A 13,683-nucleotide genomic window follows, 5' to 3' on the forward strand; every position below is an offset into this window, starting at 1 on the left:
GTAATCCGTAGCATTCTCGACTACGGCCAACGACTACTCTAAGTCGCATAGTGTGCTAGAACCCTAAAGGCTACATGAAAAGGAATCTAGGTCCTAGATTCTAGGACTACTTCGTTCGTTCAATCTTTCGGACAAGGTTGTTTTCCTCCCGAACGCGAATGTCTACTTTCTCTTTACTCAGCAGTTCAATATATTCACTTTGTCTATGAATGAAAGCAACATGCAATATATAGTGCGATGTCTTAAGTTAGTTAGTACAGTTATGAAACTTATGTCTTTTTTTTTTTTTTTTTTTACGTTATATAGGCTAGCGCTTGGCAGCAATCATGCTTGACAGTAAGCGATGATGCAGCCTAAGGTGGAACGCGCTTGCCTAGAAAATGCCTATTCACTCTTAACTTGAATATACCCATGTTGTAGGTGGTAGGGAAAACGGAAGCTGGAAGGGCATTCCATAATTTCGCAGTGCGGATCAGGAACGAAGAACCGAAACGCTTCGTACGAGTCCAGGGGACATCAACTACGTATGGATGCAGACCTCTGCGATGCCTGGCAGTTCTATGGTAAAAAGGTGAAGAGGGAACTAGATCGAAAAGTTCCTGAGCGCACTCTCCGAAATAAATCCTGTAGAACACCGATAGACAGGCAACTTTTCGGCGATGCTCCAATGATTGCAATTTCGCATTAGTTAGCGCCTCGTTACCGATGAGCCTTCTAGCTCGGCGATCCACCGAGTCCAGAGCAGCAAGCTGGTATTTGGCCGATCCATCCCATAAATGGGAGCAGTACTCCATGCACGAACGAACCTGAGCTTGGTAAAGAGTAAGAAGCTGTTCCGGCGTGAAGTAGCGCTTCACCTTATTTAGGATACCGAGCTTCTTACCAGCTGTTTCTGCTTTGGACTCAATGCATTCTCCAAAGTTGAGCTTGGACGATATTGTAATACCTAGAAGCTCAATACTGTCGGTGATCGGAACAGGTGTATTCCGGAAAGTAGGAGTAAACTGGAATGGACTCCTTTTCGCAGTGAATAAACACGCCTGTGTTTTGGTAGCATTAAATTTGACTAGATTGGCGTCTCCCCAGTCGGACACCTTGTTTAAGGTCAAATTGACACGTTCTACCAATGTCTCTCTTTGCTCAAGGGTCTCAGCCCCACTAGCGCGAGGACTGGACATATATCTATCCGTTACAGTGCTGTCGTCGGCATACCCAAATAAACCTGGCTTGAGCAGGTCGTTTATGTGCAGCAGGAAGAGTGTAGCGGAGAGAACTGATCCCTGAGGAACTCCGGCATTAATTGCCATTGGATCAGACGAGCTGCCGTCTACGACAACTCGAAATGATCGTTCACTCAGGAAATCTGATATCCAGCGACATAGGCTAGAGGGAATCCCGTAGGCAGGAAGTTTACTTAAAAGGCCATCATGCCAGACCCGGTCAAAAGCCTTCGAGACGTCTAGTGAAACTGCGAGCGCTTCACCATGCTTCTCGATGGCTTCACCCCAGATGTAAGTGGCATACACTAGAAGATCACCTGTCGAACGGTTGCGACGAAAACCGTACTGATGGTCCGACAGGAGATCATTTTGCTCGAGGTATGCCAGGAGCCTGTTGTTCAATACACGTTCCATACTTTTACAAAGTATGGAAGTGATTGCAATAGGTCTGTAATTGGCCGGGTCGGCACGGCTTCCCTTTTTTGGTACAGGTTGTACATTAGCAACCCTCCAAGCCTTCGGAACCTGAGCAGACTTGAGGGAGAGACGGAACAGGCGAGTTAAAACAGGAGACAACTCAGGGGCACATGTTTTCAATAAAATTGCTGGTATTCCATCAGGACCACTAGCCTTATTCACATCCAAGCTGCGGAGCACCTTCAAAACCTCACATTGGCGTATGCGAATCTCTGGCATAACAGTGTCGCATGATGGTATGTTTGGAGGGGAGGTGCTCCCAGCATTCAGCTGTGAATTTTCCGCAAAAAGAGTCGCTAAGATGTTAGCCTTGTCTTTTGAGGTGAAAGCCAGCGATCCATCCGGTTTCAGCAAGGGTGGAAGCGAAGGACGACAGAAGTTGGTTTCAACCGATTTCGCAAGAGACCAAAAAGCTTTGCTACCCCGTGGATAAGATGCTAATTTGGCCCCAATGCGGTTGGTACGGTTGAAACGAGCCTTCTTTAGAACCTTCTTGTAGGACTTGGCAGCTAAGTTGAATGCTCTCTTCTTTGCAGAGATATCCGGAGCTTTAGTGGTACGGGCTTCAGCCCACGCTGCAAACGCTGAGTTTTTAAGAATTTCAGCATCAGCGCAAGCAGAGTTATACCACCGAGGAACCTTGCCATCCAGAGATATGTCAGCGTATGGAATAAAAAATTCCATACCCTGACGTATCACCTTTGATATAGCTTGTTCGCAGCTCGACGGATCATTAGAAGAGAAGCATATCTGCCGCCAAGGGTAAGATGCAAAGAAGTGCCGCATCTCATCCCAGTCTGCCGACTTAAACCGCCATACCCGCCTAGTACCGGCAGAGCCAGACTTTGGAGGGTAATACATTGAAACCGACTTGACCACACAGTGATCGGATGTGCCAAGGGGTGCGGCAACTGACACTGTAATCTGGTCTGGGTCGGAAGTCAGCAGAAGGTCCAGACAATTAGGTGTGTGACCTTCAATGTCGGGTATCCGCGTCGCTTCATGGACTAGCTGAGAGAGACCTAATGACAAGGAGAATTTAAGAGCCTCTCTTCCAGCGTGGTCTGTAGTCTGGTATGGGAACAGCCAGTCTTGGTGATGGGCATTAAAGTCCCCCAGAAATACTATTTGAGCAGCTGGATACCGACGCTGGGCAATGTCAGCCGTCTGGGTAAGATATTGAAACATCCGAGTTGTCTCCTGATCACCGGTATGCGACCTATAGATGCAAGCATACACGATCTGCTCCATGCCCATATCCAATAAGCACCACAAGATGGAGAAGTTGGGCACCTCCAAGTTACGGAGACGTCGGCAACAGATGTCATTACGAGCAAACAAGCACACCCCAGCGTGAGATTTAAAATTGTGCTCCAACGCATATCCCGGGTAATGCAGGTACGCTGCATCTGCTGGACTACTGATTTGCGTCTCCGTCAAGAAGAATAAATTCGGCCTCTCAGTCTCAAGATGATGATGGACTGCAACGAGATTAGAGTGCAATCCCCTTATATTAGTGAGATGCACTTTGAGAGAGAGGGGGTGCAACCGCTGAACAAATTTACTCTTCTTTTTCTTGTGCTGCATAATTATGAAGTGAATAGGGTAAAGGAAGTGGAAGTTGTACGAGGCTCTGCAATCATAGACTCCACAATCTGATAAAAAAGATACACTAATGAAAGGCTCGAATGGAGACTGCGGGGACGCCCGAACCCCCCTGGAAATCGCCATCGGACCCTCTCTCCGGACGCCAACCGGCACGATGGATGCCATTCCAGGATTTTTCGCTAGTTGGCGGGGCAGCCTTTCGTAGGTGGCTAACCTACAATTGGGCCCCCTACTAACTGCGGTCGGCCAGCGGAGAACCGTGCTTCGGATCCCGCTACCCTCCAAATCGAGACTTCCGGTGCATCTATTCCACAGATCAGGTTCTGTCACAGAAAGCAGAGCTACTGTACAGACCCAATTCCTTATGACGGCTTTTGCGACCAACGCGCCGGAACACGACTAATCGTAACAGTTACCTGCCATAATCAGTCATTTGGCGACGCGGCTTTGATCGCAGGGTGGTTTTTCAAGCCACGACCGAAGTCTACCACCTCATGAAATGTCACTCATTTAGCACCACCCAGGGGTCACGTGTAGGGTATCAAGGGTTGGAACCAAACTTCGGTATTACCTACGGACGCGAGTGACTCTGATCCCCAAAAAGAAATGAATGTCTTAGTGAATGTACTAGTACTACCCTTGCCAATGTATAGTACACGGCATATGCTGAGCTGTACACCCTTTCTTTTTAGGGGTTACAGACAGACATGCTGTCTTTAGGGTAGGATACTGTTTGTAAATTTAAATCTGAATAAATTTATTTTCTTTCTTTATTGCAATGTTTGACTGTCAGAGCTAGGAGTAACCACGAGTAATCCGGCGTACATCAGTGACTAATGTATAAGCTGTCACTTACCTGGTACAGCGTACTATTTTGACAAATGTCGCGATGTTGTTTCTCTAAGTCAGAGCTGATGTCGTCCAAACTCGTTGAAGCCAACGGCCCTTCGTCTAGAAATAAATAAATAAAATAAATGAAATGAGTATTTATATGAATACTATAATATCATTAATATTATGTAACCAGAGTATTTGCCAAAGTAGATTGTAGTTCAGTTTTGAAGTTCCTAAAACAACTTCCATAATCTAAAACTAAATCAATAGAGCAATTAAGTAAATATATATTGAACATTGTGTCCAATAGAATGATTTTAAATAAGATTCTATTCACATACACATCACAATAATCTAGTACATTATTGGAACCTTGGAAGCTTATTTAGCTTCCAAGGTTTAACAAACACATACTAAACAGGGCAATAAATAATGTTTTTTTTAAATCCAAAAGCAAGACTTCCAAATGTAAACAATCTATAACACACACAAGTTCCACAAGTAGACAAGAATCTAGACAATCTATAAAGAAAATAGACCCAAATTCCTAACAATTTCTAAAGATAGACAAACTATAACAGAACAGTTCCAAATGAGACTTTCACACATATACAATTGATAACAGAACTGGCGCTACCGTTTTTTTTACAAATCCTGCGGGATCCATGTATATTTCGGGATAAAAAGTATCCTATGGAGGATACATTGGAGCAGGATCCAAGGTTATATTTTATGTCTACGCCAAATTTCATGCAAATTGGTTCAGGAGTTCAGCCATACAAAATTGTAGACATACAGTGTTATTTTCGCATTTATAATATTAGAATGAATGTTGTCTAGACCCAAAGGCATACATGTTACACACTAAACAAAATATACATAAAAGCATTCTCACCAATATTACATCCAGTCCAAGCATTCCAGTTGCTCTGCGGAGGACTCCAGGACACCACGCCAGAGGGCATCGGACGCGCTTCCCTCATAGCCCTGACCCGGTCCACTTGCAACAACGTCACTCCCTCCGAACCACCCTCCTCCGGGGGAGGGGCATTCACGTCTATGGGGTCAATGTCTAATGCTTGCAGTGCATCTTGCAGTTGTTCTTCCATCTCGGGGCTGATAGCCACTGGGTAGGGCTTCATGATTCCTTCAGCTGATTTGTCCTTCTTCAATGTCCCACTGAAGGGCTCAATCACACCGAGATGGTACAACTGTCGAACTAAGGACAGAGCGCAGGATTTGCTGGCGGTTTGCTTGTTAGACGCCGTTTCCCTTCCGGTGACATTGCGGCCTAGTTGCCGTACGAATATCGTCATCTCGCAGCAAAAGCTCCTATAGAGGTATAAATTATTATTATTAGTAAGTAGCTGATACCCGCGATTATTGATTTGAATTTTTACTACCCCGCGGGAATTCGGCGGCGAATTTGGAAAATCCTTAAGCTGATGCCTTTGACATATTCAAAGTCATATAATTTGATTTGTCAAGTCTCTTGAACGCAATCTGTTAATGCTTTCAGCTGTGTTGATAGATCGTGGCCATTTACAGAATACCAGATATCTGGCTGACCGATCTACTTGCGTTTTTAAATTTTTCTTTTCCCAATTCTCTTTTTTAATAGCTACTCAATCAAGACATTTTCGATGTTTAGCGAGAAGAATATGTAAAAAATGCTATCATGCGAAAGATAGAAAAACTTCAAAGCAATAATCTTAAATTAAAAAGTAAAAAAGCACATTCATGTAATTGCACATAATTTGAATAAATAGTAAAATTATTGATCATTTATTTTCATTTATTTACTAGGTACATTATAATGACACTGAGATGTATTTAAATAAATAAAATTACTTGGAATAAAAAAATAAATGTTAATAACAAAAAGAAAAAGTGCAACTTACCCCAATCAATTGCAGATTCGTGCTGGATCTCTGAGAGTGTAGCCCAATACATGTATCGTCAGATTAAAAGAGTCTGCACCCAAAACAATCAAAGACAATTATATTTTTCTTTTTAGAATTGTCCATTATAAGAAAATAAATTTATGTATCAACTCACGTGACTTTATCGAAAAAATATGACTACAAATCTGTTGTATTTTTTTTATATATATTATATGTAATAGTTGACTGAAAAAGATGGCTCTCTTTAGCGTATACCATCGCCATAAAAACAACAAACAAAGCATTCCTGGTTTGGACTAAAGGGACCCCCCCTTTTTTGCTACCCCCCACTAGTTTGCTAATGTGATAGGGATGATGACAAGATTTCAATATATTTTTATGAGACATTCGGGTAAATAAGATCAATATTAACTAATGACTACATTATAACGTGGTTCTCTAGTGGTACAGGAATTTTCAAAATCGGTTCAGTAGATCCAGAGATTAGTTAGTTAGTAGTTAGTAGTTAGTATAGATTTTCCACTTTACACCATCAGATGGCTGGGAATCACGAGAGTTGTATAATTTATTTCATTATAATGTAAATATTCCATTGATTCAAGTCTCACAAAGATTTTAATTTAACAGCTTATTAAAAATCCCGTGTGCCAGTTTTAGGAATGTTAAAGACTATGTTTATATTGTAATTTAAATATAGCCTTTAACTTATTAAGTATATTTTGTCTTGGGTTTGTTTCGGGTTCATAATTAAAACTCTTTTAATCAATTGTGATATTTTGAAGCGATTTTTGCTTCTACATTGCAATTTCCGCTTCAATTTAAATTATTTATTCAAAACGTAATATTTTTTAAAGCAATAAAAATGTAGATAGAAAATATTCTAGCGCCTCTGTTACTTTCTACTATTGATTTAAAAACAATTATTTAGTAATTTTTGTATTGTTTTGTCAAATTACAATCCTTTCAAACTTGAGTAACTTTAACGTATGCGGGCTACACTCCCAGATTGACTACAAAAACATAAATAATAAGCTAAAGAGTATTCCGTCGGACGTGAATTTAAAAAAATACCAAAACAAAGATAGAGCTATCCCTTTCTTCAAGCGATATTGCGAAAAGGATGGCACTACATTAAACCTGTACACCTAACATGCGACCAACGACATATCTAATGAAGAGAAGTAGACAACACTAAGGGCGTTACCGGTAATACCGGAAAGAGATGGGACTGGGACAACTCCGCCGCCATTAGTCAATATTTTGTCTATTTCTCTTGTTTCGGTCGCTTGCTAGGCCCACTGTAGGCTTATTCTGTAATATTTTGTGATAGACTTTCATACAAAATAGTGGGCATATATTGTAAGATTTTCGACAGTATTTATGTCAAAAATCTTACAACATAAGCCAACATTAAAATAACTGTCCAACGGAACCAGTGCCATTGGTTTTTCAATACTTTTGAATAATCAGTGGCTTTTTAAGCATCGGCTAGAGGCAAAATTAGTTGGCTATGTAAGAAAAATTACTACAAATGAAAATGAGTCATAAGATATATAACATTGGACATTTTTTGTAGTCTCGGAATAAATACGATGTATTTAAGTAGGCGATTTAAGTATGTTAAAGACAATATTAAACTTACAACACATGTGACATATAAGTTCAATACATTTGGCAAGATTCTAGATCTTGTATTCAGTACTTTTGGCTGTGTGAAAATAGATGAAAGTGATTTTTCTGCATGCTCAATTGATAAATATCATCCGCCATTAGACATTGATTTGGAATTTGATTTTAAAGATACCTTATTAACTCCAAATTCGATTACAAGATACAACTTTGGGAAAGCAGACTATGAGCAAATAAATGAATATCTTACAAACATTAATTGGGAGACATTGTTTAAGGATTGTGATAACGTTAGTGTAATGACAGATATTTTTTATGCTGAGCTACGTAAAATAATTGAAAAATATGTTCCAAAGAAAAAAGTTAAGAATAACTCGCGATATCCGGTTTGGTATTCGAAAAACCTAATTAAAAGATTGAAGGAGAAGAACAAATATAGAATCAGATATAAGAAATACCACAATCCGTTAGACGAAATTGAGTTTAAATTATTACGTGATAGGTGTGAAGTTATTATAAATATGGAATATAAAAACTATTTAGAAAACGTAGAGTATAGTATAAAGGTGAATCCAAAATTTTTTCATTCGTATGTAAAAAACTTGCGTAATAATAAATGTGATTATCCTGCGATAATGACAAATAATAATTGTTCATTTTCCAATGGGTCAGATATTTGTAATCAGTTTGCAATCCACTTCTCAAATATTTTTGTATCGTCTAAGAGTCAATTAACACAATTTGTTAGTACTGTAAATTCTAGTTATAGCTCACAATTAAATAACATAAGTATAAAGGAGAAAGAAGTTTTACAGAAATTAAAATGTTTAGATATAAACAAAGGTTCTGGCCCCGATAATATACCACCACATTTTGTTTATAGCTGTGCATTAAGTTTATCAAAACCATTATTTCTTATTTATAATAAATCTTTATGTGATGGTATTTTTCCAAGTATATGGAAAATGGCTAGAGTAGTGCCTGTTTTTAAATGTGGAGATCGGAAGGATATAACAAAATACAGACCAATATGTATATTATCGGTATTTTCAAAAATATTTGAATCAATAATCTGTGAGAGACTAAGTTGGCATTTTAAATCACTGTTAATAGATAATCAACATGGCTTCATAAAAAAAAGATCAACTATATCAAATTTAACATTATTTATAGATGACATTACTGAAGCACTAGATAATACTGATCAACTTGATTGTGTTTATACAGATTTTTCTAAAGCGTTTGACGTTGTTGATCACTGTATATTGATAAAGAAGCTCATCGGTTATGGTGTTTGTGGAAATGTTATCAATTGGATGGAATCATATCTAATGAATCGTGAAATGAATGTTGTTATTGGAGGCTATCAATCAAAAACATTTATTGCTACTTCTGGAGTGCCACAGGGTTCCAACCTTGGGCCTACATTATTTGGAATATTTATCAATGATATTATAACTTGTTTTCAATATTGCCAATTTCAGCTGTACGCTGATGACCTCAAAATTTATACGAAAATAAAAGACATGAATGATTCTAAAAACATGCAAAAAGATTTAGATAGACTTTCTAATTGGTGTTATAATAATAATATAAAATTAAATCATTTAAAATGTTTCAGTATTACTTTCAGTCGTAAGGTTAAGAATTTCAAGTTCAATTACAGTATAAATGGAAATATATTGGAAGATGTTAAAATTATAAAAGATCTTGGGATTACATTAGATAATAAATTGAGCTTCATACCACACATAGATAGTTTGGTAGGGAAATCTCTCAAGTTATTAGGTTTTATTATTAGAAATACAAAAGAATTTAAAAATTCATCAACAAAATTAGCCTTATTTAATACAATGATCAGAAGTAGACTTGAATACTGTTCAGTAGCATGGAATCCGTATTATCAAGTACATAAGGATAGAATTGAAAGAGTACAAAAAAAGTTTTTACGACATTTAGCATTTAAAGATAAAATATTGAAGGAAAGAACCAAGTATGATGATCTCTTAAAATTTTATAAAACGGCTTCACTATCTAACCGTAGAGATTTGATAGACCTTTGTTTTTTGCACAAAATTGTTAATTTTAAAATAGATAACTCGGAGTTGCTGAATAGGGTAAAACTTGCTGTGCCGAATAAAAATGCTAGATCTCACATTAAAAATAAACTAACTTTTAGGCCAAGAATCACTAAAACTAATCTGGGGAGAAATGCTCCTATTGAAAGAATAGTGAGATCGTATAATAATATTTTTAAAATGGCAAATCTGGATATTTTCAATAGCGGTTCTAATTCTTTTAAAAGTAAAGTTAAAAAACATATGTCGAAGAATAATGTACTTTAAATGCATTCTGTTTTTGTTTTAAATGTAATTACTTATTGTTAATTCCCATTATTATTGTTGTAATTACATTTTTTTTTTCTTTCTTTCATTTAGTTTCTTTTTTTTTATTTTTAGTGGTAGGTAGATTTAGTTTTTGTTTATTTTGTTTTTAATGGTAAATTAAGAATTGTATTAAAATAAACGCATGTTGAGTTAGCCTATAAGTGGGGTGTACAATGTAGCATATTACATTTTAATGCATGTTATGTTTAATTAGTCATAAGTTTTTTTTTTTGTATACAACGTTGGCTTCCGAATAAATAAATAAATAAATAAATATTTAATAATATTTTTTGTTATATGAAACTTCATAAATATAACACATACTAAGACGCCGCAGCAATTAAGTGACTATTCGGTGCATATTTATTGTATGAAAGAATACAATAAATGTTTCATTGAATAATTTATAAAATTAAAAAAAAACTTTTATTTGATTTACCAGTCACACTTTTTTCGAGACAACTAAAAATGTCACCAAATTGCTAGTACAGATAGTTATCAATGCTTGTAAACAGAGTCTACGGGTTCTACAGAATTCTCACATTATCCAATCACGACGTGAGATCAGACAGTGTGAATATTAGACTCTGCAAACAAGTCACTGGCCAGTCACCAGTGGCCAGTTCATGTCTTCAATTATGTACACTGTGACAAGCACTTGTTAAATCAATGACAATGACATGTCTCTAGTGGCCAGCAAGGTTATTATGTAACTCGGTGTACCATTCAAGTAATCAGTCACTACATCGTTTTTCATCGTATTTTCGTTTTCGCAATCATCTAACATTGTGTTTTCAACGAAATGAGACACAATCGTCATTTTACGTAAAGTAGCATTATTATAGTAGTGGTAGTAGCAGGTAGTAACATTATTTTAACGAAAAACTGGTATTTACGTATTTGAAATAATCATGTTAGATGATCATAGAAACCAAAAAAAAAAAAACATTCCACTTAATGTAAAATGGTACAGTTAAGGTAATTTCGTTGTAGTAACTATTTTAGATCATCACAAAAACGAAAATACGATGTAAAACAATGTGACTATCGATCTCCTACTAAAAAGTGGATGCACAATCAGCGACCAAAAAATGTCCCCATTCAATGAGTGCCAAACACAACTTCTTGGCACTCAATTCAAGTAGTCGCATTTGCAAATTCAACCTTAAACTCAATCCTTAAGGTTGAATTTGCTCTGAATTTGGGATTTTATTGAATATTGGACTATATATATTTAAAAGACTATAAGTACAATTTTCTTTACCAATAATTCTAAAACTGTCAAAGCAAAATTGGCCAGTTTTTAAGTTAAACTTTCTACATGATTGTGCGTCCTTTTATTATAAGAGGTCACAATGGTAGTGACTCATTATTTCATTGATACACCGAGATACATAATAGGCCCGCTGGTAGGAGTATCACACATCAACTGGCCACTGCTATAACAAATCATCTATAGATACAAACCAAGAGATATATATTTTTTGTAGATAAAACTCGGGAGTCCTCGTCCGGAGATACAAAGCTGCGGGGTAAGACGAGAGAGGGGAGAAACAGGGGTGCGGGCGGTAGGCGCGTTCTTCATTTATTAATTTTAAGCCACGCGCATGTTGGCGCCTTCGCATCTCTCGCTGTCCTCGGCATACCTCACACACCAGTGGCGGCGACTAATGGTAGGCGTCCACAGATCTGCATCGTACGTATTGTATGCACTGACTACACTTGCCAGGGCCTACACAATGTCGCTTTCAAGACATAGGATCCTAAACTATAATGATTAGATACTTGCTTTGTGTGATCAGGACCGACAGCCTTATAAACATAGTCCGCATTGATCTTATTGATCTGCATGAACTGGTGTAACTTGGACTTGGCGTTTTCCATAGTCCAGTTGCCATGGAGACTGGCGTTCACATCAAGGTCCTCAGCATCTTCTACATTCTTCTGTTGTTGGAGACGGTCCATGTATGTGAAGTTTTGTCTCTCCCCACCATACGCTTGGTAGGCTGGACCCATCATATCAGGTCCCATACCATCCTATAAGTTAAGAATTAATAAACAAATGTATGGTGTAGTTAGTAATGGCTAGATGTATCATAGCTGATGAATCTCTGATTAGAAGTAATCTGCAAAGTCTTAAACACCGACGTAACGTCGCCTTTCTGTTTGTTTTTTATCATATATTTCAGAAAATATATACAGTACAGGAATTTAAATTTCAAAAGTTCAATCTAGTACCTCTATCCCTATTCTACCACAAAACTGCAAGACACATTATAATGTAATTTTCAATGGCAAATGGTAAATTAAGGTTTGAAACTTCTTGGAAGTTAAAAAGGTATTTTTAAATATAAAACAATGCTGAAAGTCACCATATTATTCTCAGAGTGAACTTGTCAGCCTTAACTGAACAATCTCCTCCCTGCCTTCTCCATATACTCGACACTGGCGAGATAAATAGTGCCCAAATTCAAATGGAATTGAATTCTAAGAGTATGCTCTATTAGTTTCCAACAGATATATAATAAAATTAATTTTGTTCACACAATTCAACGAGAGCTAAACCAATATCATCAAGGTACAAGTAAGTGTAGTGTCTTCATATACCAATCTTACCTGAAAAACTGGTTTCTGATGTTGAAATGATTGGTCCATCCTCATGTTTCCAGGAGGAGGCTCGTCAGTCTCCGCTTTGACCTGAACGTCGTCGGGCACATCGGCGCCAGATACCTCACCACATCGCACCAGGTAGTTGATGAAGTCGCGGGAAGCATTCTTTTGAGCTTCCTTCTTGGTAACAGAGTTGCCAGCTCCAACATAGTTGTAACCATCAACACGGAGTTCACAGAGGAATCTCTGACGATGTTTTGGACCTTGAGTGTAAATGAAAATCATTGTCAAAGCAGCTTTCTCGATTCATGTTAGCGAAACAGGTGAATCCAATTTTCTAAATTATTAAAGGAATATTTATTGTGTGTGTACAGTGTGTAGTAAAATTTAAATAGTTTCTTATATAATTATGTGACAACATAAAACATAAAACAACTTTTGCCGTGAAATCAATAGTACATACAATCTTACAGTTTTAGCCATAAATCTTTTACTATTTAGCAGAAGGCTTTCTGATAAATCCTGGACGAATTATATCAATAATTCACGTTTACTTTGATGATTAAAGAAAGTTTAAGATAAAACGGAAAAGAGATTTATCATTAAAAGAAAACTTACCGGTACCCCGAATATCCAATGAGGGAGTCAGACCTTTCTTTGCCGCCCACGAAAATAAAAATGATTTCACATCCATTGTCGAAGTGTAACACAATCGCGTAGTGGAAAATAACTAAACCGACGCAAGAAAATTAGCAAATACAAATATTATTAAATTACAACCTATTTGCAAATTTTGCAACACAGATCACTATTTTGCGAATCGCATTCAAAGCACAGATCACTATAGACTAGATTCAAAGAGTATAAATCATCCTACTCTATGATCGCAATCACAGATTAATAGATCAAAGACAAAGACAAGACAAGAGAGACTTTAAGAATAAACAACAAAAACCACAGATTAATAGATAAAAAGTAGAAAAAGAACAAAGAGTAAGTAGTTTAAATGTATTG

The 13,683-nt window shown here is 37.3% G+C and overlaps 1 protein-coding gene across 1 annotated transcript in view; it reads right to left on the reverse strand.

Annotated features, from left to right (window-relative positions):
- Positions 1-13,505, reverse strand: part of LOC112052411 (dosage compensation regulator) — a 35,325-nt gene extending 21,820 nt beyond the window's left edge. The window contains exons 1-5 of the mRNA XM_052889104.1: positions 13,288-13,505; positions 12,676-12,932; positions 11,849-12,096; positions 5,035-5,471; positions 4,162-4,256 (exon numbers count right to left, since the gene is read on the reverse strand). Of these exons, the coding sequence (XP_052745064.1) occupies positions 4,162-4,256; positions 5,035-5,471; positions 11,849-12,096; positions 12,676-12,932; positions 13,288-13,363 (1,113 nt within the window). The 5' untranslated portion in view covers positions 13,364-13,505. The remainder of the gene's footprint in view (positions 1-4,161; positions 4,257-5,034; positions 5,472-11,848; positions 12,097-12,675; positions 12,933-13,287) is intronic.
- Between the last annotated feature and the right edge of the window lie 178 nt (positions 13,506-13,683).

Source organism: Bicyclus anynana, chromosome 24, assembly GCF_947172395.1.
Source record: "Bicyclus anynana chromosome 24, ilBicAnyn1.1, whole genome shotgun sequence".
In the NCBI taxonomy this organism is placed as follows: Eukaryota; Metazoa; Arthropoda; class Insecta; order Lepidoptera; family Nymphalidae; genus Bicyclus; species Bicyclus anynana.